Source organism: Natator depressus, chromosome 8 (assembly GCF_965152275.1).
Source record: "Natator depressus isolate rNatDep1 chromosome 8, rNatDep2.hap1, whole genome shotgun sequence".
Classification (NCBI taxonomy): domain Eukaryota; kingdom Metazoa; phylum Chordata; order Testudines; family Cheloniidae; genus Natator; species Natator depressus.
This window is the reverse complement of record NC_134241.1, coordinates 42934493-42960028: the sequence shown is the minus strand read 5'-3', so window position 1 is coordinate 42960028 and position 25536 is coordinate 42934493. Positions and strand designations below refer to the sequence as shown.

At 43.1% G+C, this 25536-nt stretch overlaps 1 protein-coding gene across 3 annotated transcripts in view; it reads left to right on the top strand.

Annotated features, from left to right (window-relative positions):
- TEDC1 (tubulin epsilon and delta complex 1) overlaps window positions 1-25536 on the top strand; it is a 166043-nt gene that overhangs the window by 30293 nt on the left and 110214 nt on the right. For 2 of the 3 annotated variants that reach the window (XM_074960845.1, XM_074960844.1), the window contains exon 4: window positions 23388-23558. The exons of the other annotated variant lie outside the window; for it this stretch is intronic. In XM_074960845.1, the coding sequence (XP_074816946.1) occupies window positions 23388-23558 (171 nt within the window). The remainder of the gene's footprint in view (window positions 1-23387; window positions 23559-25536) is intronic. 3 annotated transcript variants of the gene reach the window in all.

The window sequence follows — 25536 nt, the reverse complement described above, 5'->3', positions numbered from 1 at the left end:
CTTGCTGGTGGTTTGTCCAAGTCCTCCGTAACACACCCCTTAGTTTAAACAGTACATAACCCTCTTGCACATGTCTCCCTTCCCAATTGGTACCCCTGGTTAACCCCTCTGCTTGGTTTACATGTGTCTAGGTTCCTTTGCACTTACATTTTTAAAAAGTGGGAACAAGATGTGTCTGAAAGGGGATGAGCGACTTCTATCCCTAGTCTAATGAGGGGGTAAATTAAACATACTCACCTCTGTCAAAGTTTGACTCAGACTCACAATTTATCAGACCACTCTGTTTTATTAGCAAAGCTGCTCTGCTAATACATTGAGAAGTGAGCCCCCCGAGCGGGGCTTGTGTGTCTTAATTTATACAGTTTTTTGGAGAACAAGTTACAGAGAAGTTACAGACAAAAGAAGAAAAAGATTTTAGTCACCACCCTTCGAGATCCCTGAGACCAGTCACGTATCTTCAATTACCTGCCACCCTTAACAATCTTCTTTAACAGCTTCCAGTTAACTTAACTAATTGCCCTTCACACCTTCCATTCTGATACCTGCTTCTTAGACGTGCTGGCTCTATCTTAATCGCTTCTCCATTCAAAAGCTAACTGTCCCTACGTGTGCTCCCTCAGATACTTTGTAACATGTTTTGGCATGCCCTCTCATATACAATGTATCCAGCATGTCCCCTTATACAACGTTATACTTATACAATGTTATACTTCCACAATCCCCCCTTTTGGTCAAGGCTACGCCCATGACCAATGACTTACTGGATTCCATACATCAATCGTTCTTTTTCATTACTTTCACTGGTGACATTTAACAACATTAGATTAGCACTGTGGTTAGGGGTAACCTGATGGATGGTGTGTCTTGTGCTGTTTTGGATACAACAAGAAATCAATTGAAAACACACACAGATTATTAGAATTCCAAATAGGATAGTCAGGATTCCTTGAAACAACCAGTTTCCCAGACTAGAGAAATTGAATAAGTTACTTATCCATTTCCACAAGGAACTTGGTTCTTCGTGGGGAAGGTATGCAATTTGCTCCAGATGGCTAGCACGATTTATTACCTCATTAGTATTATCAGGTATGTATACACAGCATTCTGTTCCAATTAGAGCACAGGTCCCTCCTTTGGCTGCCAGTATTATATCTAATGCCCGACGGTTTTGGAGGGCCACTTGTCGGACCGCTCCTGCTTCTTTGGCTAGAGCTTTTAAGCTCTCTCCTGTTTCATTGGCCATGATCTCAACCACCGCTTGTAACCTTAAGAGCCTTTTTGCATGGTGGATTACCCACCCTACTGGGACTAAAGAAATGCCAACAGCTTCTTCCCAAGTTAGGGGGCTTATGTTATCCACATGCCATTTAGCATCTGGCAAGTCCCTCCTTTTTCGCCTGAAATTACTGAGGCGATTTCGTGGGAGCGATTGAAGCACCCGGAATTGTGGGAAAAGCTGAGCAGGATAACAGATACCTGACCAATTTGCTGGTAACACAGTGTAAGCATTTTCCCCACAAACCCAATGATGTCCCATTAAAGCTGGGAAGGGTTGACTGCAACCCTTTGTCATGTAAGAATTTACGAAGGAGGAATAGTATCCCCCAAAGGGCACAGGATGATTTTCACTGGGAGAAGAGGTAGCATTCACATGACATTTGTAGATGGTGCTGTTTTTCTCAGGGAGGCTGTACAGGGAGCAAGAGATTGAATCTTTGGTTTGATCCCAGGTTGAGAGGAAGTTTATCTTTCCATACCCGGTTCGCCATTCTCCAGCCTTGTTTGAATAGTCCCATACACCATGGGACACGATGTATTGGAGACAGCTGCTCCTCCCTAGATTCAGCCCTGTCCCATTACACATCCAGCACCAGTGGCCCTTTCCTTTCACCACACTTATAAGTTTAGGAACATATGTTTTTCCCAGCCCCCAAGTGTCATTTTCCTTCCATGTCCTTTTAAGTGGATAGGGTTCTCCAGCAAGCTCTGAGGAATTCAAAGGGATTGCCATGGTGGGGATACTAGCTTGTGAGTGAGCTGGGATGTGGCTGCAGACCCAGCAATTAGAAATATTCAGGATCTGGGCTATCTGCACCTGTTGTTGGATGAAAGAATTGTCACTGTCACTCTGGATTCCCCAGACCCTCAGGACACAGTAGCTGAGGATTAAGCTTCTCAAAGGACACATGTTGGAAGCAGGACCCTTTCTGGTTCTGACAACCCCTTTCGAGGGAACCGCAGTCACGGTTTTACGTCCACCAGGCAGCAGGCGCTAGGCTCACTACTGCTTCTTGTTTGTTGGGTCCTGCTGTCTGCTTACCCTCTGCTTCTGGCAACCCTTACGAGAGCGCAGATTGTAAGGTATTGCAGGCTGTTCCTCTTTGTCTTCTGGGATTGAAGCTGGTTCTGCGTGGTCTTGCAGAGGTGCTTGGTCCCCTTGAGGTGGCGCTGGCTTACACTGTGAGGCGTGGATCCATGCAGCGATGCCGGATAATTTCACTGCTGTCTGGGTGGTGAGCAGTACCTGGTATGGACCCTTCCACCGGGGTTCCAAGGCGTGCTTCCGAAGGTGGTGCCGCAGGTAGACCCAATCACCAGGCTCAAGAGTGTGACAGGCAGCAGAGGTGGGTTCCATCGGGCACGCTGCTCGCACCTGCGAATGGAAGGAGCTCACAGCTTGCATTAACCCTTTGCAGTACTGGAGGAGCGTGCTGTGAGTTAGGTTTAGGTCTGGGGCTGGGGTAATAGTAGCCATTGTTTGCATAGGGCGTCCCATGATGATTTCAAATGGACTCAATTTGTGTCTCTGGGATGGGGATGACCGAATTTCCATAAGGGCCAGTGGTAAAGCAGCTGGCCAGTTTAACCCTGTGGAACTACAGATTTTTGCCAGCTTATTTTTAAGCACACCATTTCGCCTTTCAACTGCCCCTGCACTCTGTGGATGGTAAGGGCAGTGCAGCAGGTGGGTGACATGTAATACCTGGTTTAGATGTTGAACAATTTTTCCAGTAAAATGTGTTCCCCGGTCACTAGACAAAGTGGCAGGAATTCCCTTGGTAGGGATAATGTGGTTTAACAGACATTTTGCAACGGACAATGAATCAGCTTTGCGACAGGGAAAGGCTTCAATCCAACCCGAAAACAGACATATTATAACTAAAATGAATTCATATTTCTGACACTTTGGCATTTGTACAAAATCAAGTTGCCAGTGTAGGAAAGGTACTTGAGGCAAACCCTGGAACCCTTGTGTTACTTTTACAGATTTGCCTACATTGTGGCTTTGACAAGTAACACAAGCGGCACAGTGGCGGGTTGCAAAGGAGCTGAAATGGGGAGCCCACCACCCCGCCTTACTCATAGCAGAGACCATCCCCTCCTTGCCGACATGCGAAACACCATGTAGCAGGGCGGCTAGAGACGGGTAGAGTGAGAGGGGGGCTACAAAGGTACCGGTGGGCGATCGCCAAAGGGAATCAGAATGCAAAGAGCAACCCAAAGCACTCCAGGAGTCTTTCTCTGTTTCTGGGGCAGAATCCTGGAGCTGAGCGAGATGAGACAGGGATGGTGGCGTTACAGAGACAGAGGGGACCAAGAAACGCTTCTGGTGAAGGTTTTATAGTGGCGGCATGTTTTGCAGCAGCATCAGCAAGTGCATTACCTTTTGCCACCTTGGTGTCTGCCGCTGAGTGGCCAGTACACTTAACAATTGCCAAGGCAGACGGTAGTAAAACTGCATACAGGAGGGCGGCAATGTAGGGGCCATTCTTGATAGGGGTACCAGTAGAGGTAAGAAAACCTCGAGCCTGCCAGAGGGTGCCAAAGTCATGCACAACCCCAAAGGCATACCGAGAATCAGTAAAAATAGTGGCAGAGAGCCCCTCGGCTAGAAAGCAGGCACGGGTTAGAGCAATCAGTTCAGCCACCTGGGCAGAGGTCACAGAGGGTAAGGGCGCAGCTTCTATGGTCTCAGAGAGAGAGACCACAGCGTACCCTGCAAGAAGGTGGCCTTGGTCATTTCAATAACAGGACCCATCAGTGAATAATACCAGGTCAGAGTTAGGGAGAGGTACATCTGAAAGGTCAGGGCGCGGGACAGTGATAGCGGAGACAGTTGCAAGGCAGTCATGGGGTTCACCATCACTAGGTAAAGGAAGGAGGGTAGCAGGGTTTAACCGGGAGCAGCGCTTAATAGTGATATGTGAGGCTGAAAGCAGCAAAAGTTCATACCTAGTGAGGTGAGCAGAGGAGAGGTGAGCAGTGTTGCGTTGCAGAAAGAGAGTTTCCACAGAATGGGGAACCTGAGAGTGAGAGGAGAGTGGAGGACAAGGGACTCAGACATCTCGACCAGGCGCGCTGCAGCAGCTACAGCGCGTAGGCAAGGGGGTAAATCTTGGGCTACAGGGTCCAAGGTTGCAGAAAAATAAGCCACCGGGCGATTTCTGTGACCGTGCTCCTGAGTAAGAACCCCGAGGGCACAAGCAGATTGTTCGTGACAGAAAAGGGTAAAGGCTTGTCATAGTTAGGTAACCCTAAGGCAGGGGCAGAGGCTAAATTCTGCTTAAGGGAGATGAAAGCAGCATTTGCTTCAAGTGGCCATGGCATGGGGTTAGATACAGAGGATCAAGTGAGTTCTTGGAGTGGTTTAGCCAGAGAAGCATATTGGGGAATCCATTGCCTACAGAACCCTGTCATGCCTAAGAATTTTCTGACCTGGCGTGGAGAGCAAGGCTGGGGAAAGCTAAGGATGGCTTGTAGCCGGGCTGGAGAGAGTGTACGGGAGCCCTGGGAGAGAAGGAAGCCTAGGTATGTGACAGAGGTTTGGCAGAGCTGCAATTTTGTGCGAGAAGCCTTATGACCCTTGTTCGCTAAAGCTGTGAGAAGTGTTAGTGAATCAGTTTCTGAGGCAGACAGAGAGGGGGAGCACAGGAGTAAGTCATCCACATATTGGATCACTGTGGATCCTGATGAGAAAACCAGATCAGCGAGATCCCTGGCTAGGGCTTGAGAAAAATAGGATGGACTCTCTGTATACTCCTGGGGAAGGGTAGTCCATGTATATTGCTGACCCTTGTAGGAGAAGGCAAAGAGATACTGGGATTCAGAGTGAACTGGGACAGAGAAGAAAGCGGAGCACAAATCTACAACAGTAAAGTGGGTTGCATTTGGAGGAATAGACGCTAGTATTGTAGCAGGGTTAGGAACCACTGGAAAAGAAGGTATGACAATATGGTTAATAGCTCGAAGGTCTTGAACAAATCGCCACGATTTGCCATCAGCCTTTTGAACTGGGAGGATAGGGGTGTTACAGGGGCTGGAACAAGGGACAATAATTCCTTGTTCTTTTAATGCAGATATAACTGGAGCAATCCCAGCCTCTGCCTCAGGATTCAAAGGATACTGAGACAGGCGAGGCAGAGGTTTGGAATTGTCTACAGTAATCCGAACTGGGTCAGTATTTAATTGGCCCACTTCAGATGGGTGAGATGGCCATAGGGAGGAAGGAACCTGAGAGATTAGGTGCTCTAGGGACGGAGTTAAGGGACAGCAAGGGACCGGAGTGGAGAGGGAAGTTTCAGACAGCAGGGAGGCTACAGAATCACATAAGGAAGACTTGAGGGATTTGCAGATAGACGCCATCTGGGGAGCAGTAAATAGAACAGCCAAGTTTGCATAGCAAGTCCTGTCCCAGAAGGTTTGCAGGGGTGGAATCAGAGAGGAGGAATGCATGCTCCTCAGAGAGGGGACCGACCTGAACAGACAAAGGTTTTGAGAGGGGAAAAGAGGTAGGGATCCCTGTAATGCCAACAGCAGATACAGATTTTCCAGATCGGGGCACCTCAGGCAAGTCAGTGGTGCGGATTGTAGAAAGAGAAGCTCCAGTATCAACAAGGAAAGGGAGAGAGAGATCATTTACAGTCAGGACACATTCTCCAGTAGGGGACAGAGGTAATAAGGGAGCTAAAACTTTGTGAGGTTTCCCAGCATCCCGTCATTGTTGGGGTGAAAAATAGGGTTGGGGATCAGCTGGAGGAACCAGCGGGGGGTTCACTTGATTTCCCATTCTATTATTAGGTAGTCTTGGACACTCTTTTTTCCAGTGTCCAGGCTGTTTACAGTAGTTACAAACCCCAGTTAATCCAGCCCCCCCCGCCCCCTTCCGCAACCCCGTCCCCGTCCCCGGTGTGGTCTGCTTAGTCCTGAATAATGCTGAATCTGCAGAGCCATTAACTTTTGGGAGGACTGTTCCTCCTTTCCTTTTAAAGTGCGGTGGCAATGCTCTGCTACTGCCAGCAATTTGTCCATGGTTTCAGTCTCCCATCCCACACTTATTCGTTTTAACATGCTGCCTGTGGCAGGGAGAAGACCATCAACAAATGCATGTGCCAAGGCCCCCTGCCCATTTACATCGGGCTCTTGTATTCCTGAATGTTGTAGGAAAATACCAGTTAGCCGGGACCTATAGTCGCCTGGGCTTTCTCCTTGCCCTTGCTTACAGCAACGTATTGCTGTCCAGTTTGTTTTAGGAGACCACACTTTGGGAATGGCTTGATGCAGGCGCTTCCAAAGAGCCATACACCGGTCTCTGTATGCCGAATCTGGGCCAGTACTTTTTATGGTTGAGTGGCGTGCCTCAGCTGGCCAGTCTGCGGCAGCCAACCATTTTTCATAGTAACTGGCAGGAGCTAACAATTTACACAGTTGGAGGAGATCTGTCTCAGAGGGTTCATAGGTTTCACAGATTAACAGAAACTCCTCAGCAAATTTGACAGAGTTTTCCTGTGGTTTGGGAAAACTTTTAACTATAGATAAAAGTTCCGTACGAGTCCAGGGCTTATAATCCCATATGGACTCACTTTCTCCCATCTTAAGGACTCGTAAGGGTGCCACAACAGTTTGATCAGAGTCTCTCATTAACCTCCCATCAGGTTCTCTTTTCCAAGAAGAGATGTCAAGAGAATCTTTGCAGTCTGCTTTGGATTTCTTCTTCATAATATTTTGCAGAGCTGCGAGGCCACTGAGGGTATCTTCTTCACTTTCATTATCTGTAGTCACTGAAGATTTTTCCTTTTCTGATTTCTTATTTGCGCAGGAGTATGGTGGGGGTCGGGTTTGATCCGGATCATTGCACAGGACTGGGCAAAGGGGAGCGCTCGGACTAGTGGTGGGAGAGACTGCATCCAATTGAACTGTTAGTTTTTTGATAGAATTTTTAAGAGAGGTGAGTTTTGACTCAGTCCATCTACGATTTGCCTCTTCCCACCACTGCATGAAGCAGTCTACTTCTCCTCTCTCCAATTTGGTTTTTGGGAGGACGAGTTTGCTTTTTAAAGCGTCCACTCGATCCTTGTCCCAAGAACCTAACAGTGGCCACAGTAATTTGGGGTTCTCTAGAGCTAATTTGGACCATTTTTCAAGAAACCTACAAGAGTCCGGACCCCTCCTAAAATACATAAAATAAGCTGGAGTTCCCTTAGGGAACTGTTCTGCCTTAGACTTCTGATTACCCATCCAGGAGGACTTCACACAGCACTCACACAAGAAGGAAATTCGGGCTCAGCAGAGCGGTACCCGGTGCAACACACAGAAAGGAGCCCACAGGCTACTGCCTCAACTGCCCTTGCTTTCACACCAGGGGTTATACCCAAGGTGTGGTGCGGCTGCAGCTGTGCAGATTCCACTTATTCAGACCGTGGGGACGGGGACCCCTTGGTCAGCCAGTCTCCGGACAGAGATGGCTCCCAGATTCACACACACACCACGGGGAAGACGGATAGACACAAAGACAAGACAGTCCTCAAACCGGTTAAAGCACAAAAATAATAATTACCTGAGACGTCTGATTCCAGAAGCTGGATCCAAAGATCTCTACCCGAACAGAGTGGGAACCAACAAGTTCAATGGCGTAGACTGCGCTGCTGCTGTGTACCTTTCTGTCTTGTGGAGGATCGCTTGGACTAAGCGTCCAGGCGCCGGCTGCCACGATCGTCCTGCAAGGCAGTCAGGGATCACACAGCCTCAGTGAAGCCGCTTGCCATCTCGGTGGGACCTCCAAATTGTCAAAGTTTGACTCAGACTCACAATTTATCAGACCACTCTGTTTTATTAGTAAAGCTGCTCTGCTAATACATTTAGAAGTGAGCCCCCCGAGTGGGGCTTGTCTCTTAATTTATACAGTTTTTTGGAGAACAAGTTACAGAGAAGTTACAGACAAAAGAAGAAAAGGATTTTAGTCACCACCCTTCGAGATCCCTGAGACCAGTCACGTATCTTCAATTACCTGCCACCCTTAACAATCTCCTTTAACAGCTTCCAGTTAACTTAACTAATTGCCCTTCACACCTTCCATTCTGATGCCTGCTTCTTAGACGTGCTGGCTCTATCTTAATCGCTTCTCCATTCAAAAGCTAACTGTCCCTACGTGTGCTCCCTCAGATACTTTGTAACATGTTTTGGCATGCCCTCTCATATACAATGTATCCAGCATGTCCCCTTATACAACGTTATACTTATACAATGTTATACTTCCACACCTCTTTTGGATCTCAGTCTCAGTTCCTCAATCAGTTCACAAGCTTCTATCCCAGACGAGCCCCCATCTGAAGGATGGTAATATCTTTTATTGGACTAACTTCTGTTGGTGGAAGAGACAAGGTTTCAAGCTACACAGAGCTCAGAAAAGTGCTCAGTCACAGCTGGTTACAAGGTAGGACAAATGGTTAAGCATAAGGGGTTAATAGGTATTGCAGGAGACCTGTTAAAATGAAGCGGGAAATTAGCACCTCTGCATTCATAGAACAAAGGAGTTAGTAGGTTATAAATTGTTGTAATGAGTCATAAAACCAATGTCTTGGTTGAGCCCATGATTTTTGGTGTCTAGTGGAGTTATGAATTTAAGTTCCCAGGCTCGTCTTTTGAAGGTGTTGTGTAGGCGTCCTTTGAAGACGAGGACTAAGAGATCTGATATGGAGTGATCGCTTTGTGAAAAGTGTTCACTCACCGGATAGGATGTTTTTTGTCTTTTATTATTTTTCGATGTGAGAGCATAATTCGTTTGAGAGCTGTCATAAATATAAAGGGAAGGGTAAACCCCTTTAAAATCCCTCGTGGCCAGAGGAAAAATCCTCTCACCTGTAAAGGGTTAAGAAGCTAAAGGTAACCTCGCTGGCACCTGACCAAAATGACCTATGAGGAGACAAGATACTTTCAAAAGCTGGGAGGAGGGAGAAAAACAAAGGGTTTGTGTCTGTCTGTCTGCTGCTTTTGCTGGGGATAGAACAGGAATGGAGTCTTAGAACTTTTAGTAGGTAATCTAGCTAGGTATGTGTTAGATTATGATTTCTTTAAATGGCTGAGAAAAGAGTTGTGCTGAATAGAATGACTATTCCTGTCTGTGTGTCTTTTTTGTAACTTAAGGTTTTGCCTAGAGGGATTCTCTGTGTTTTGAATCTAATTACCCTGTAAGGTATCTACCATCTTGATTTTACAGAGGTGATTCCTTTACTTCTATTAAAAGTCTTCTTGTAAGAAAACTGAATGCTTTTTCATTGTTCTAAGATCCAACGGTTTGGGTCTGTGGTCACCTATGCAAATTGGTGAGGATTTTTACCAAACCTTCCCCAGGAAGTGGGGTGCAAGGGTTGGGAGGATTTTGGGGGGAAAGACGTGTCCAAACTAAGTTTCCCAGTAAACCCAGTTAAAGTTTGGTGGTGGCAGTGGAAATTCCAAGGGCAAAGGGTAAAATTAATTTGTACCTTGGGGAAGTTTTAACCTAAGCTGGTAAAAGTAAGCTGAGGAGGTTTTCATGCAGGTCCCCACATCTGTACCCTAGAGTTCAGAGTGGGGAAGGAACCTTGACAAGAGCAAAATGATTCGTTTCACCCATATAGTTGTCGTTGGGATGTTTGATGCGCTGGATGAGGTGTATCCTGTAATAGGCATCTGTAGGACCCGTGGATCTTGAAAGGTATGTTGTGGGGGGTATTGATTATCATAGCAGTGGACATATGTCTGCAGGTTTTGCAACTGTTATGGCAGGTTGCTTTGAGTATACCGTGGTCTAGAGCGGCTTTGAATATACCGTGGTCTGTGGGGAGCTTGCTTCTAATGATGAGCTTGGTGAGGTCGGGGGGTTGCTTGAAAGCCAGAAGAGAGGGATTGGGAAAGATTTCTTTCAGGATGTGGTCCTCATCGAACTTGGGTTGTAATTGTTTGATGATATCCTATACGGGTTCCAGTGTGGGATGGTAGGTGACAACTAGGAGTGTGCGGTTACAGCCCCCCCCCCCATGTTGAAGCAGGTTCTCTTGGAGTATTTGGGTTGGCTGTTCCATGAGGGGATCTACTTCTCTGGTGGAGTGTCCTTGTTTGACAAAGGCAGTTTTAAGTGTGTTAAGGTGTGTATCCCTGACTTTTCCTTGGAGCGTATTCTGTAGTATCTGAGCAGCTGGCTGTAAATAATGGATGTCTTGTTGTGCTTGGTGTTCTACTGGATCTGTGCAGGTAAGTGTGGTGATCTCGTATACAGCTGTCTGTAGCTGATTGTTGAAACTGATCATGGAGTCCAAGAAGTTGATGCTGTTATGGGAGTATTCTAAGGGCTTGGCTACACTTGCATGTTAGAGCGCATTAAAGCAGCCCCGGGCGCCCTAGCTCACTACCCGTCCACACTGGCAAGGCACGTAGAGCGCTCTGACTCCGCAGCTAGAGCGCTCCTGGTACTGTACCTCAGCAAGTGGAATAACGTTTGCTGCTCCTTGGCTACAATTCCTGGGCGTCAGTGTGAACGAGGTGTTGCATTACTGTGCTCTGATCGGCCTCCGGAAACGTCCCATAATCCCCTTAAGTCAAGTGGCCACTCTTGTCATTGTTTTTGAATCACTGTAGGAATGCGGATATGCCCTTTGAAAGCTCAGTTTCTGACAGCCGGCATGCTTATCTGCTCTGAGACAAAGCAACCATTACTGTGGAATGCTGTGTGTCTGTGTGTGTGTCTGTGTGTGTGTCTGTGTGTGTGTCTGTGTGTGAGAGGGAGGTGAGGGGAAGAAGGGGGGGGGTCTGCGGCTGTCTGAACTTACAAGACAGCATGCTGACATGCTCTCAGCCCCCCACAAATCCACTCTCTTCCCCCACATACACACAACACAGTCCCCCCCCCCCCCATTTGAAAAGCATGTTGCAGTCACTTGCATGCTGGGATAGCTGACCATAATGCACTGCTCCCAATGCTGCTGCAAATCTGGCCACGCCAGTGCTCTTGAAGCTGTCAGTGTGGACAGATTGCAGTGCTTTCCCTACTGCGCTCTCCAAAGGCTGGTTTAACTCAAAGTGGTCTACATCTGCAAGTGTAGCCGTGCCCTAAGAGAGAGTTTGGTGGTTACATGGTGATTGGTGGAAACCTGTGGTGGAGTTTGTTGTGTTCAGAAGATCAAAATATCATCAATGTATCTCAGAATATCATTGGTTTCCTGGTGCATTTTTCCAGAAATTCATCCTTGAGGCAGCCCATGAAGAAGTTGGTATACTGGGGAATCCGCCTCGTACCCATGGTTATTCCCATGGTTTGTACAAAGCGTTTGCTGTTAAATGTAGTTGTTATGCAGAGAATGAAATGGATGAATTTGGTGATGTGGTTGGGGTGGCTATCTGAGTGTTGCCTGTTGTCTTGTAGATATTTGGGGCAGGCAGTGATGCCATCATGGGAAGGGATGTTTTGTGACAGATATAGCAGTTTCCTGTAATATCCTGGACAAGCCTTGTTGAATAAAGTTTAAATGTTAGGAGTTCATTGTATTAAAAATGAAAATATTTATGTATTGGGGGATTGTGTGTAACATCTCTAAGGGGGAGACATGACTAACAAAAACCCTGGGAAGTGTATTGAGCTTCAGATGACTGTGAAACAGTGTGTCAGACAAGAATGAAATTTAAAAATTAAATGAGTTTCCCACTATAGGGCGAGGTGTACGCAAATATATCCTTTCCGGTTATGTAAGAGCTCAGCCTTTGAAGCTTCGCTCTGAGGAGGGGACCTTTGTCTGCTGATGTCCTGTTACATTAGGGCAAGATCAGAGGCCCACATGAGTGCTCTGTGTAGACAAGCCTTGGTGTTTTTTGTTCTGTTCTATGTAAGAAAATTCCAATCAAGTCCAAAAAAAAGTTGGTCCAATAAAAGTTATTATCTCACCCACCTTCTTTCTCTAATGTCTCGGGACCAGCATATATACAACAGCACTGTTACAATCAAGTCCATTGGTTAACAGAAAAGATGCATGCAGGAGACAGCCATGCTCAGAGTTCCTCCTTTCTGTTGGAAATGTGTCAGTGGTATCCAGGGTGTATTTGATTTAAATCAAATTGATTTAAATCATGATTTAAATCACTAGTCAGGAAGGCTCGATTTAATCGTGGATTTCTACATAAAAGTGCATTCTTGTTGGTTGTTATAACCTTAATACATATTCTTCACAACTCAGTCAGATGTAGGTTTCATTTTTAGAAGGTACACACTATACATTTTTAAAGTGATTTATTTTGTAACTTTTCAGATTAGTTTTACAGCTGTATAAGAAAATGAATGATTGTTTGGTTATTTCATTTACCAAAGGTAATTGAAGCAGATATTTATGATGTCATTGGGAGGTGAACTATTTCCAATTCAACAGGTTAATCATTAATATTTAGAGGATTTTCTTGCCAATCTGTATTAGGAGGAGGACATCACCAAACAGACATTTAAATTGTTTTATTTAACTAAAACAACAATGTTATGGATTCTGGATTTTTTTCTTCAACAGCAAACATATAATATTTTAACAAAACAAGCATATGAATTTTTGAATTTAGTTAAACATGTAAGTTTTTTAAAATCAGGTTTGTTTTTGTTAAAACTGTTTTTAACTAAAATAGTTAAATGAAATATTTAAAAAAAAAAAACCAAAACAAATTAAATCGACTGTCAGCCAGGTCAACATGAGAAATGTAAAATATTGGCTTCTGCAGCTAACTCAGTCGTCTTCACCCTCATTTTCCTGTTTGTTCATAATCTGGAAAAGAAAAACAAGCTTTCCTGCTTTTTCAGGTCCCAAACGATTTCTCAGTTGGGAATGAATTAGTCCAAAGGAAGAAAATATTCTTTCTACACCGGCAGAAGAAGCTACTGCAGTTAAAAATGAGATTATCACTTCAACAGTCTCTAAATCCAAGTGCTTAAGTGACTTCTACCAAGTCACTGATGTGACTTTCTTTAAAACATCATCAGCAAACATATATTTCTTGAATGGTTCAGCCTTAGCTCTGAAGTTTATTATGGTTGGCTTCAGGGGTAGTCAGCATGTGTTCAACATTTCTCTTAAGCCCAACGTTGAGAACTTTGGCTGTGACAGTGCCATCTGTTTTTTCATGATTTTGTTCACAAACTGTCATCAGGTTAGGCCAGTTCTTGATGTAGTGCTCAAAACAGTCCACTGCTGAGTTCCATCGCACGTCTTGTGGGAGAGTTAGCTTGATTCCTCCCACTTTTTACAGAGCAGCTGCTGCAAAGTGGTTGTTACGGAAGTACTTTGCAATTTCAACATCATTAGTCTTTATTTCTGGAACACTGAAGTCTTTGGCTAGGAGGTGCATCAAATGAACGCTGCAACCGTATGTTGTTAGTTTGGGACTCTCTTCTAAATTTCTTCTCATCTTGGATACATTTGCAGCATTGTCTGTGACCAAGCTGCCTACTAGACCTTTGAATTTGTTTTCACAGTTTGTTATAGCTTTTACTGCTACTTCTTATAAGTATTCTGCTGTGTGTGCATTTCCTGATATAGCAATTGTTTCTGTAAGGAAGACATTCCCTTCTTCTGTTGTCACACAAGCACATATAACAGGATCATTGTGGACATTGCTCCACCCATCAAGACTCAGCTTAACAATTTCACCCTCTAGTCCTTTTGCACAATGCTCAATTTCTCTTTCATACACTTTATCCAGCAATTTGCCTGCAACATCTGCTCTGTTGGGTGGACTGTATCCTGGTCTTAATGACTGAACCATGTTAATGAAGTGTGGGTTCTCAATCGTACGGAAAGGAGAGTTTGTTGCATAAACAAACGGGGAAATTTTTTCATCAATTACCTCTTTTTGTATCCGCTGGTTCTTATCACAAACTTAACTATGGTTGTTTCTGGATGATGGAGATTTTTTTTCTTTTTGCTACAGGTCATATACTGGGGTTATGTGACATACATGATGTGACTGAAACACTATCATTAGCAGAGAACTCTGAAACTGTAGAAAATGACGGTGATCTTGAAGGTGGATTGTCTTCAGAATCCTGTATGTTAAGGATGGATTCTCCTGAACAAAATAAGTCGATGCAGTTAGTTAATTGTTATTAACTTACTGCTCATTTAGTTTTACCAACTGCATTCACTGACACTCAGTAATACTTTAAAGGTGAAATTGTAAAAGGAAGATCTGCCTATTTCAGCTCTTTATTTTTTATTACCACTGCATCTAAAATGATAGTATCATAGAGTAACAACTATATTTTTTGCTCAAACATGAGAATTCAAGAATAGTCCAGAAGGAAGACACAGTCCTTTAAGAAAGAAGTATGAAATAAAAAAGTTTACCAACCTGAAGATCCTGCATGTTCAGATGTGTTCCTTTCATCATCTTCAAAGCAGCTTCCTCCTGCGAAGGAACACTTCTCATGATGTTGTTTCATTCAGGGAAACCAGGCCTTGCATTTCTTTGTTGCACTGTTTCCTCTACCCACAGGTAGAGGAACTTCATTAAAATGTTCCCCAACTGGGTCTCTTTTATGGCCTGCTGCCATTATAGGATTTCCCTTCTAGTGAAAGAGTGGTATGGTAGATCTCCAATCAATGAAGGCTACACTCAGAAAGACCTCAAGAATTCTGGAATATGCTGCTCAAACAGTTTCACTTTTGTTTCTACTGCCTGTCTCTCCCTTCTCACATTTATCTCTAGACTTCTTCTCCTTGTCCAGATCTGTTCCACCCCCAACAATCTTCTATTCATTGAACTTTTTGAAACTTTGAACTTTTAGAGAGAGGTAAGGGATTGACTGTGTACACAAATTTGCAGAGGGACAATAGGGTTGAGGTCTGTTATTTCTCACCTCTATATATTATTTATTGATTTATTTAGAAACATTTTTGCTGTTAACAAGCATGTTATCTCTGGAGACACCAATCCAGTTTGAAAATTGCAAAACTAAGCACCTCTGATGGTATCTTCTAGACTGAGCACTGAGTCTCATTGGATAGACGGAAAGATTAACCTAAATAATTTATGCAGAAGCCCCTGGAATCCCATAAGATTGAGTCCCTAATCCATGAACGGTTGGAACTCATTTACAAAACTTTTCTTAAACATTACATTAATATATTGTCTCATACTATAGAATTAGAATTTATAATCCCTATTCCATGATGAGATGTCTTTGAGCTATTTTAATTAAAACTATGTTTAGATAGGTTTTTCATCAAAAAAGCATTTTATCAAAAAAATCAGATTTATTTTTTATTTAAAAAAAAAAACTTTTTTTTTAAATTCACCCTGGTGGTATCTGAAGAAGGTAGCTAGTTGTTTGTGTATGTATATGGGAGCAGAAAGTTCACCTTTGGATGAATTCTGCACCTTTACTGTGTAAAGCCAGTAGCAAACAACGAGGCAGCTATCCTTGGATTCCTTAACTCACCAACAGATGGCAGCTCACAGTCACAAAAGAGCATCTCAGCCTTGTTTTTACAGCAATGCGGAGAGCAGAGGTCTTTGAATTTCCCATTGCTTATAAAGGATGAGGTTGAAGAATATGCCATTTTACCAACACAATAGGTTTATTGATGGAAAAGCTGTGGAAACGTGAAGATGTGGTATCTGTGAATTAGAAAGGTAAGGAAAAATACAGGAAAATGTGCTGCTGCCATACAATGCAGAGGTTTCTGTGCAGTGCTGCAGACAACAGTGCATTGTAAGGCAGATTACCTCGAGTCCCTTGGGATCTCCCTGAATCTGTTGTATCTTGCAACAATTTCCAGTGTGAAAAGTAAAGGTAATGCAGAGTTGGATGTTGGGCAGCATTTGATTAGGGGGCCCACTGGGACAAGGTGTAGATAACAGGGGCATGACAATTCCAGAGTCCTACACCTCAGGGCCAGGGCACCAATTTCTTAGCACCCCACCTTGAATAATTAGCACTAAGAAACACTTCCCATATTGCGTATTACTTCCTATCTGCAAATATATTTGTCCATGTTGAAATGTACATTGTTCTGTGATGAACAATTTATATAATTGAAGGCCTTGTTTTATTTCCCTTATAGCCTGCTCTAGTTACACCACTGTTCTTTGATTTTTCCATAGACCAAGGGGACTGCTTTGTCTCTTCCCAATGGTGTGGTGAGGGTTTTTTTGGTGGGGAAGGGAGGTGTAACAGCAAAATTCATTTTTGAGCAGAGGGACAGTGGAGGGAAAAAATGTTTCCCATTTAAAATAATTGTCACACATGTTCCTGTGAAACTTGAATGGCTGAACTTCAAAACGTTGGCATGTAAATCATTCTGATTGAGAAAAATTTTCATGGCAACATGTGAAAACAGTTCAGTTGGATATCAGCTACACCAATTAATAATTGATTACTGTGCATGGGCACAGCAAAGTCATTAACTATGAGTGTTCATTAGTACTAAGTACATGCATGAGCAATAATCTAAATATGCATCTATTCAGTGGTCACCTTTCAACTCATCAGTAGTCACCAGTCATTTTTAAGGACTAAAGGTGGCTGAAGTTGTTTCATAAGTGACACTGTACTTTGTTGCCAGTTTAAGTGCTTATGCTGCTGTAAACATTTAAGGTGGTTTAAAGCATTAGGGCATCTCCAGCTTTTGAGGTGGCTTATGTTTTTAGCATTGTAAAGATTTTTTTTTTTTTTTTTTTTTTTTTTTAGCTACAAAGAAAATGAAGGTCCTGATTCAAAGACTCTCTAGACTTCTGCCTGGGGTGACATGCTGTTATCTGCCTGTGGTTACTGACTGGTTTAATGCTGTGTTGTGCAGGCACAAAATATATTTTAGATCCAGCCAAGTCACTATAAATCTTCCTGGCATCCAGAGAGCTCTAAAAGGGGCATGGTTCCTTTCATATGGGAAGTGTCTCTGGTGCAGAAAGTAATCCTGAGAGGGCCTGTGTTATATCTCTGTGAGTGTGAATAGAATAGCCCTTCCAGTAGCAGGAGGTGAGCTGCTTACAGCAGGACACAGATGGGGATCTTTTGTTTAATGGACAAGTGCCAGTTGTCATTTTTACAGGGTTGTGTATGTTTGTGAACCCACCAATAAATAGACTGCGAGGTCCTGTAACAGCACCTTCCAGTTTTGAGGCAGAAGATGTTCCAGAAGTGTAATATTAAATGAGGGTGAGACTAAGGACCTCATTTGAGATTCTGTTGGACAGTTGCCCTCATCACAGGCATCCCAGTTATTTCTAGATAGTCTAGTATGCAAGGATTAGACAAATGCTATATTGGTCAATTAGAGAAGACTTAAAAGCTCTGGTGAGCGGATTGACGTGCTTTGATGCAACTTCGTTGCTGTACACAGGCGGCACCATTCCATAGTTTGGGTGAATGAGTCTTTTTTCTTTTTCCCTGAGCATCCATGAGAGTAAGTAAAGAGAAATGTTCATTCTATCAAACACTTCATTTTATTGGGAAAGAGCTTTTCTGATATGTGATTGAAGGGAAGTTTCCCTGTAGCTATTTTGGTGCAGTTCCGCTTGGGGAAGGATAGTTTGAGTGCTCAGTGGCTGCCATTGCTATGTTTTCTGTGTTGCTGACAGAATGCTCTGCCCATTCAGCATACAGTACTGAATTTGCATGAATGCCTATTGCTAGATAGAATTAGATAAATGCAAAGTGATATTAGAAGCAAAGGCTTTAGCTGGGGTCAGCATTTTAGTGATTTCTGTCTGTGGGAGAGCAGTAAATAACCCTAGATATTAGAGATGGGACTGAAATTGAGATCACAGTCTAATATCCAAGGGCTCTCTTCCTTTTCTTGTTTACTTATGTCAGGCTATGTATTCCGTAGTAGGCCTAGATGTTTCATAAAGTAGGTGTGAAATAAATACTAGGAATAGAAAGCTTCTGTTGAAAAATGCAATGGCTTTCTTATTTTAATATTAATAAAACAAGTTGCTACAATAACATTTAGCTCCAGGTGGTGTTTCTGTCACTGGACTTGCAAGGCAATTAAATCTAATACTGTTCTTTTCTGAGGTAAACCTCTTGGGAGCATCATGAATGGTGTTCTGAAATCTCTAATACAAGTCCTTTGTAAAGACTTGAACAGTAAATAACAGGGAAGGCAGAATCTAGTATAAGGGTTTGTAACCCAGTGGGTTTGAGGATATAGCTCCTTGGCAGCATATACATTTGATGCTTTAATATGTTATATACAGCTATGGGTTTTCCCCAAGCTAATTGTTTGCGTTGTCAAGTTTATGAACTGCACTGCTGTTTTTACACAATTTCATAGTTCAGTAGCCTCTGCTAATGTTGCAAAACCATGTGAGCCATAGGCAGCTGTTCTGTTTACTAAATAACTCTTGGCAAACTTATCTAAAGAGGCAACAGCCTTGAACTTCTGGACAAGTGGGATCCAGGGAAGGTGACTGCATTTCCTTATTGGCAAAATGACGATGTCTGTCTGTTTCCATAGTAAGCACTTATAGTTGAACCAGAGAACAGGGGAAAGACCTACAGTAGGTCTAGTAGGTTGCCATGCAGTCAGACCACCTTTTTTCATTTTCATTAATAAATATATACCTGTACAGTATTACGGGGGCATCTTAGTAGCTGAGGTTAAGTTAAACTTGCATTGTGGTTAATTCACCTGTCAAGGTTGTGTTGAAATTTATATTTAAGACAGGACTAAAATCTCTTTATTTTACAATTTACAGTTTTAATTTAGGCCTGAAATTGAAAATACATTCACCCTTCATGGACCAGTTGAATTTTTTTTTATAAGATGTTACTTGTTAACAGTGAAGGCTCTGATTCAGGAAAGCACATGTGCTTAAATCCCATTGGAGTCAGTGGGATATAAGCACCTGCTTAAGTGCTTTCTCAAAATGGGGTCTTAACTTCAGCAGAGAAAACACTTTAAAATGGCCCCTATAAAGAAACTTATCTTGGGGTGACATTATTTGCGGGGATGGGGGGGTGAGGCTCTCGTCAGGTGCAGAACCATAGTTTCTGAAGGCCCAAATATTCTCACATGCACACATCTTCATTACTCCTTTGAAGAATTTGTTGTAATTAAGCTTAATTATTAATGATTATTGTATCTAATTATACTATTAGTCCAAGCCATGTCAAAAGCTCAGGTCTTAATCTTAAGCATCCTAATTGTGACATCAGAGATAATCAATCATCGTTCCTCCCTAGTTAATTTGCATGCTGCAGTTGTGTTGGTTGAAATGAGTCAGAAAGATCTCATGGACATGTGGCACAGTTCTCATCTGCACGAGGGAGGCAGGGGGCAGTAGAATCTTCCCACACAGTAGCAGAGTAATCACAGGGAGCCCTGCAGCAAAGGGTAGGTGGCAGAATTATCATACCCACATGGAGCACATGTGGCAACATTGTCTCCTGTGGTGGTAGAACTTTTGATTGAAGTGGGTTTGAAGGGAAAATAATGGGGCTAAAGAAACCCCTGCAGCTTCTCCTCTTCCCACCCCGCCCCCAAACACACACACATCAGGGAGGCTATGCAAAGGGGGAGCATGGAGAGACAGCCAATTCAACTGCTTCTGGAAAATGGCTAGTGGTGCTCTAATTTCTCACATTTCTATCAGTTGTAGTCAAGGTCATCTTGTTTTCTCCTCTTGCACCTTTTCAGGCCGAGGCTGGAGTGGAGAGGAAATCAGAGTGGTGTCTCACCATTTCCCCCTCTTCTTTTCCAGCCTTTTTCAGATTGTGGACTCTGTTCCTTTAAGAGGGGTTACCTGAGGAGGAAAGGGCTGGGCAAACACATCCATCAGATTGTTTCTGCTTGTAGCTTTGTTTTTTAAATAAACCTTGATGGGTCTGTTAGTGGTTGTCATAAATATAAAGGGAAGGGTAAACACCTTTAAATCCCTCTTGGCCAGAGGAAAAACCCTTTCACCTGTAAAGGGTTAAGAAGCTAGGATAACCTCACTGGCACCTGACCAAAATGACCAATGCGGAGACAAGCTACTTTCAAAAGCTGGAGGGAGGGAGAAACAAAGAGTCTGTCTGTGTGATACTTTTGCCGGGGACAGAACAGGAATAGAGTCTTAGAACTTAGTAAGTAATATAGCTAGATATGCGGTAGATTATGATTTCTTTAAATGGCTGAGAAAATAAGCTGTGCTGAATAGAATGGATATTCCTGTCTTTGTGTCTTTTTTGTAACTTAAGGTTTTGCCTAGAGAGATTCTCTATGTTTTGAATGTAATTACCCTGTAAGGTATTTACCATCCTGATTTTAGAGGTGATTCTTTTTACTGTTTCTTCTATTAAAATTCTTCTTGTAAGAACTGAATGCTTTTTTCATTGTTCTTAAGATCCAAGGGTTTGGGTCTATGGTCACCTATGCATATTGGTGAGGATTTTTACCAAACCTTCCCCAGGAAGTGGGGTGCAAGGGTTGGGAGGATTTTGGGCTCTTTCCTAATAAAATAAACCCAGTCAGACGTTTGGTGGTGGCAGTGGAAGTCCAAGGGCAAAGGGTAAAATAGTTTGTACCTTGGGGAAGTTTTAACCTAAGCTGGTCAAAGTAAGCTTAGGAGGTTTTCATGCAGGTCCCCACATCTGTACCCTAGAGTTCAGAGTGGGGAAGGAACCTTGACAGTGGTGTTAGGGTATAGATATGCAGGCCTGCCTGTAAAGGCCTATACTTTAAAAATTTAGGTATATGTTTATCATTTAGCTAATTATAGAAGTATAAAAGAAAGAATCAAAATCACTGTCTGCCTGTGTAACGGTCTTCTCTGACTGTGACAGTCTGAGGCCCCGTTCTTAAGCTAAGGCCTTTGGCTAAATAGAAGAGGCAGCCATAAGCTGGGAAGCGTATGGTCACATCCTTACATTCCAAACTAGTCACATTAAAATATGGTGCTGTTGGGCTGTTAGGCCTTATCAAGACAGGATTGTATTCCTATCACCTCCAGAGAAAGGGAAGAGCCTAGAAGATTTAAAGAAAACTTAGTTTGATAGCATCCTGTATAGCAAGAGCTCACTTATCAATAGCTGGGATGTGACATCCTCATTTCTTTGTTCTACCACTGTAGTCCCCATTTCCCTATTGTTTGTCTGTATAATCTCTGTCTGGTTCTGTGATTGTTTCTGTCTGCTGTATAATTCATTTTGCTTGGTGTAAACCAATTAAGGTGGTGGGATATAAATGGTTAAATAATCATGTTACAATATGTTAGGATTGGTTAGTTAAATTTCAGTAAAATAATTGGTTACGGTATAGCTAAGCAGAACTGAAGTTTTACTATATAGTCTGCAGTCAATCAGGAAGTAAGGAGGGGGAATGGGAACAGGAAATAGGGGTGGGGGAATTGGAATCATGTTTTACTAAGGGGGGGGAATGGGAACAGGGACACAGGCCAGGCTCTGTGGTGTCGGAGCTGGGAAGGGGGACACTAAGGAAGCAAACTGGAATCATGCTTGCTGGAAGTTCACCACAATAAACATTGAATTGTTTGCACCTTTGGACTTCGGGTATTGTTGCTCTCTGTTCATGTGAGAAGGACCAGGGAAGTGAGCAGGTGAAGGAATAAGCCCCCTAACAAGTGGTTCTGATCCTTGCTAATTTACAAAGCAAGGGTGAGGGAAATATTGAGTGCAGCCAACTTCCCTTGCAGAAAGAAACTGTAGGAAGTGAATAGTCATAGATTCAAAATTTGACCCACTTCTCCAGGTGAAGGGAGCATTCAGGATCCCAGGGTCACCAGCTAATACTCCTCCTGGTAAAGCTGAGACTTCAACTTTTCTTTCAACATATGGTAGAGGTGGAACAATGGGGAGTGTACAGGATCCAGAACACAGAGGTTGATGGATTGAAATAATCTTCTGTTAGATGCTGCCTCCTTTTCTTTTGGTAGAAGGCGAAACAGAGCTGGGAGAAGATGCTGAACTTGCCTGCAAGGGCTGAGAAGGGCAAGACACAAGTCTCTGTGTGAGGTCACTGACTCAGCTCCTCTAGCTGACTGGGCTGACATCAGGGTGCAATACTTAATCAGGTGGTTGCCACACTGACCATAAGACAGAAGATAATTGATTGATTTCTGGTTTTCCTGTTGCTCAAGATACTCAACAACTACACTGCATACAAATTTTGGATGGAGAAAGCTTTTTCTTCCAAAGAATTTTTCTAATAGGAATGCGCTGTGCTATTCTGGAGAATTGGGTTGTTTCCTTGCATGCAGTTAAATGTGATTTCTTTGGTTTTCACGTGAAAACTTCTGCCTTGGAGACAGGGAGGAAGGGACAATCAGCCTGTCATGTAGGAACCATGCAAGTACTTTGTTTTTGCCTGATAGCATTTTTGGCAGAGCGAAGTGAGGCTTTACACACAACTTGATAGCGTTTCTCTTTTGGTCTTTATGTAATGTGATTAACTTTTGAAAACTACATTTGATCAGTTTCAGGACATGTTCTATGTTTCAGTTGGCAGAAGCCTGTTGATTTTGGTGCAAGTTGGAAAATGATAAAAATCTCGTTTCCACTAAAATCACCCCTTGGTCATCCAGGATACAGGCACGAGGCAGTCTATGTCAGGGCAGTAGAGTCACTCTGGATAAAGGAAAAGGAGTACTTGTGGCACCTTAGAGACTAACCAATTTATTTGAGTAGCTCACGAAAGCTTATGCTCAAATAAATTGGTTAGTCTCTAAGGTGCCACAAGTACTCCTTTTCTTTTTGCGAATACAGACTAACACGGCTGTTACTCTGAAATCTGGATAAAAGGATGAGGCAGTGACTTAAGGGTTAAGGTTTGTGGGCCTCTAATTCCACTTCAGCCAAGCTCACCTTAGCTGGGCCTCTAAGGCTGTAACCTAGTAGAATCACTATGTGTTCTGTGGGTAGCCTGTCTTTAGTTACCTTCAAAATTCTTTTTACTTTCCTCCAAAATACTATTATTTTAGGGCATACCCACCATAGGTTCAGAAAGGTTCTGTTAATTTTCAGGGGATTATTTTCTTTTCTGGTGCTGATTATTTTTTTTGGCTGGTGTTTGTCCTATTCATCCTGCCTGCTATTTACTGCTTAATGACTTGGAAATGTAGACAGTGATTTAAACCATTTTGTTGCTATCTTCTGCTTTTAGTGTGAAGATAATCTTTCTAACAGCTGGAAGGATAGGACCGAAATAGCACTTGAACCTTGTTTGAAAAGAGAAGTGGATGTCAGATATCTCCAGTGGTTAAATGGCAGGCTGCGGTTCCAGTGGCGGAGTTTGCACGTTGAGTGTCAGGAGCAATGTAACCTCTTGCATAAGGTAAAAGTTCTTCTGACGCACAGTGGAATTATTTATTATTAATGCCCTACCAGTAAATCCCAGGTCTGTAATTAACACTGGTTCACTAGCTTTGTACAATGTTTTATCTAGATAAATGTAGACTCCTGTAAATAGAAATATATCCCTCTGCAGCCCTCTATGCAAAATCCTGAGAAAACCAATAGATTATGTACCATGACCACAAGGTTATAATCTTTGACTGGCTCTCCCTTGGAGCTTGGCATATTCACCATTCTCCCCACCAAGATAGGTTCACTGTGTATTTATCAGAACCTGTCTGAGCTTGTTCTTCATGTCCTCCTAATTGGGCGCTGCTTGGCAAGAACAGAAGTGCAGGTTACTCATACAGACACACAGAAGTGTAGTGCAAGATGTCCACTTCTCAGTGTTTTTATTCAAAGTGTTGGACACAACTTCAGCTTCAAAAGTAGCAACAATTAAATTAAATACAATCCTCCCCCTTCTTAAAATACTAGTGAAAGCCTGAATTAAACCAGCAAAGCTAAAGCAATTCCAAATCACAAAGAGGCAGTAGCCGCTGCAAAGTCAAGGTTGCAGGTTATTTTCCATTTTAAGCTTGATTTTTGCATGCTCACTTGAAATTTGCCAACAGCTTTGAGCATCATTGCCTGTAGAAGGGAAGTCTCAGAGCCGCAACTCCCAGTGGGGAGCACTGATGGCCGTGGAAGGAAAAATAATTACTCAAAATACTTTCGCTAGTGAAAGACCTTTTTCATATGCTTGGATAACTGAAATAGAGCCACTGGGAACCTCCATAAAGTCTCTGAGCCTATAAATGAGCCCGAGAAATTGCAGCCCAAAGGAAAGTTTTATCAGAAAGTACTAAGAGTCAGAACAAGAGGGTTTGAATGAAGATGCCTTCTCTGCTTTAATGACTATATATGACACTACAACCATAAGACTTTAATGAGTTTTTGTTTTGTTTTTTTAAATGAATGTATCACTAGTGGAAGATGCCTTACTGAAAACCTGGAGACTGAAGTCCTTCATGTAGCATTGATTAGGTTCTGCATGTGCAGCAATGAAGAACTCTTTTACTACACACTGCCCATTTTAAATGTGCCTCAATCCTGACCTGGAACAAAAGAGGGCAGTTTGTGCTTCATGGCCAATTCAAGTCCTTGGCCTCTACTGAGGTCCACAACAATGGTGCCACTTACAAAGGTATCTTCATGATGTGAGACTGTCATCTCTCCTCCACCCTCCCCGGAACTGCAGGGTCAAATTGGGATCTGCAAATCAAGCTGTTTTTTTCGTTTTGTTTTGTTTTTTGTACTGTACAGCACCACCCCCAACAGAGATTATGCTTGGGTCTCAAGAGAATAATTTTTTTGATGATATGCAAGTCAGAAGAGAATCCAACTAATTCTTTCACCATCATAAAGGGCTCTGCACAGCTGGTGACTGTAAAACAACTGATGCTACAATAGCATATGGGTGATCTGCGACTCGTAGCAGCAAATATCTCCAATGGCCAGTAATGGGACACTAGAGAGGGAGGGCTCTGAGTTACTACAGAGAAATCTTTCCCAGTTGTCTGTTTCACCCACATGCTCAGGGTCTAACTGATCACCATCTTTGAGGCTGGGAAGGAATTTTCCCCCGGGTCAGATTGGTGGAGACCATGGGGGCTTTTCACCTTCCTCTGTAGCATGGGGCATGGGTTGCTTGTAGGTTTAAACTAGTGTAAATGGTGGATTCTCTGTAACTTGAAGTGTTTAAATCATGATTTGAGGACTTCAGTAACTCAGCCAGAGGTTCTGTGCCTATTATAGGAATGGGTGGGTAAGGTTCTGTGCCCTGCAATGTGCAGGAGGTCAGACCAGATCATCATGATGGTCCCTTCTGACCTTAAAGTCTATGAGTCTATGATTTCACAAGTAAACGGGCCAGATATAAATCTAAGGTCCCTGAGGATAGAAGTACATATTTTTTT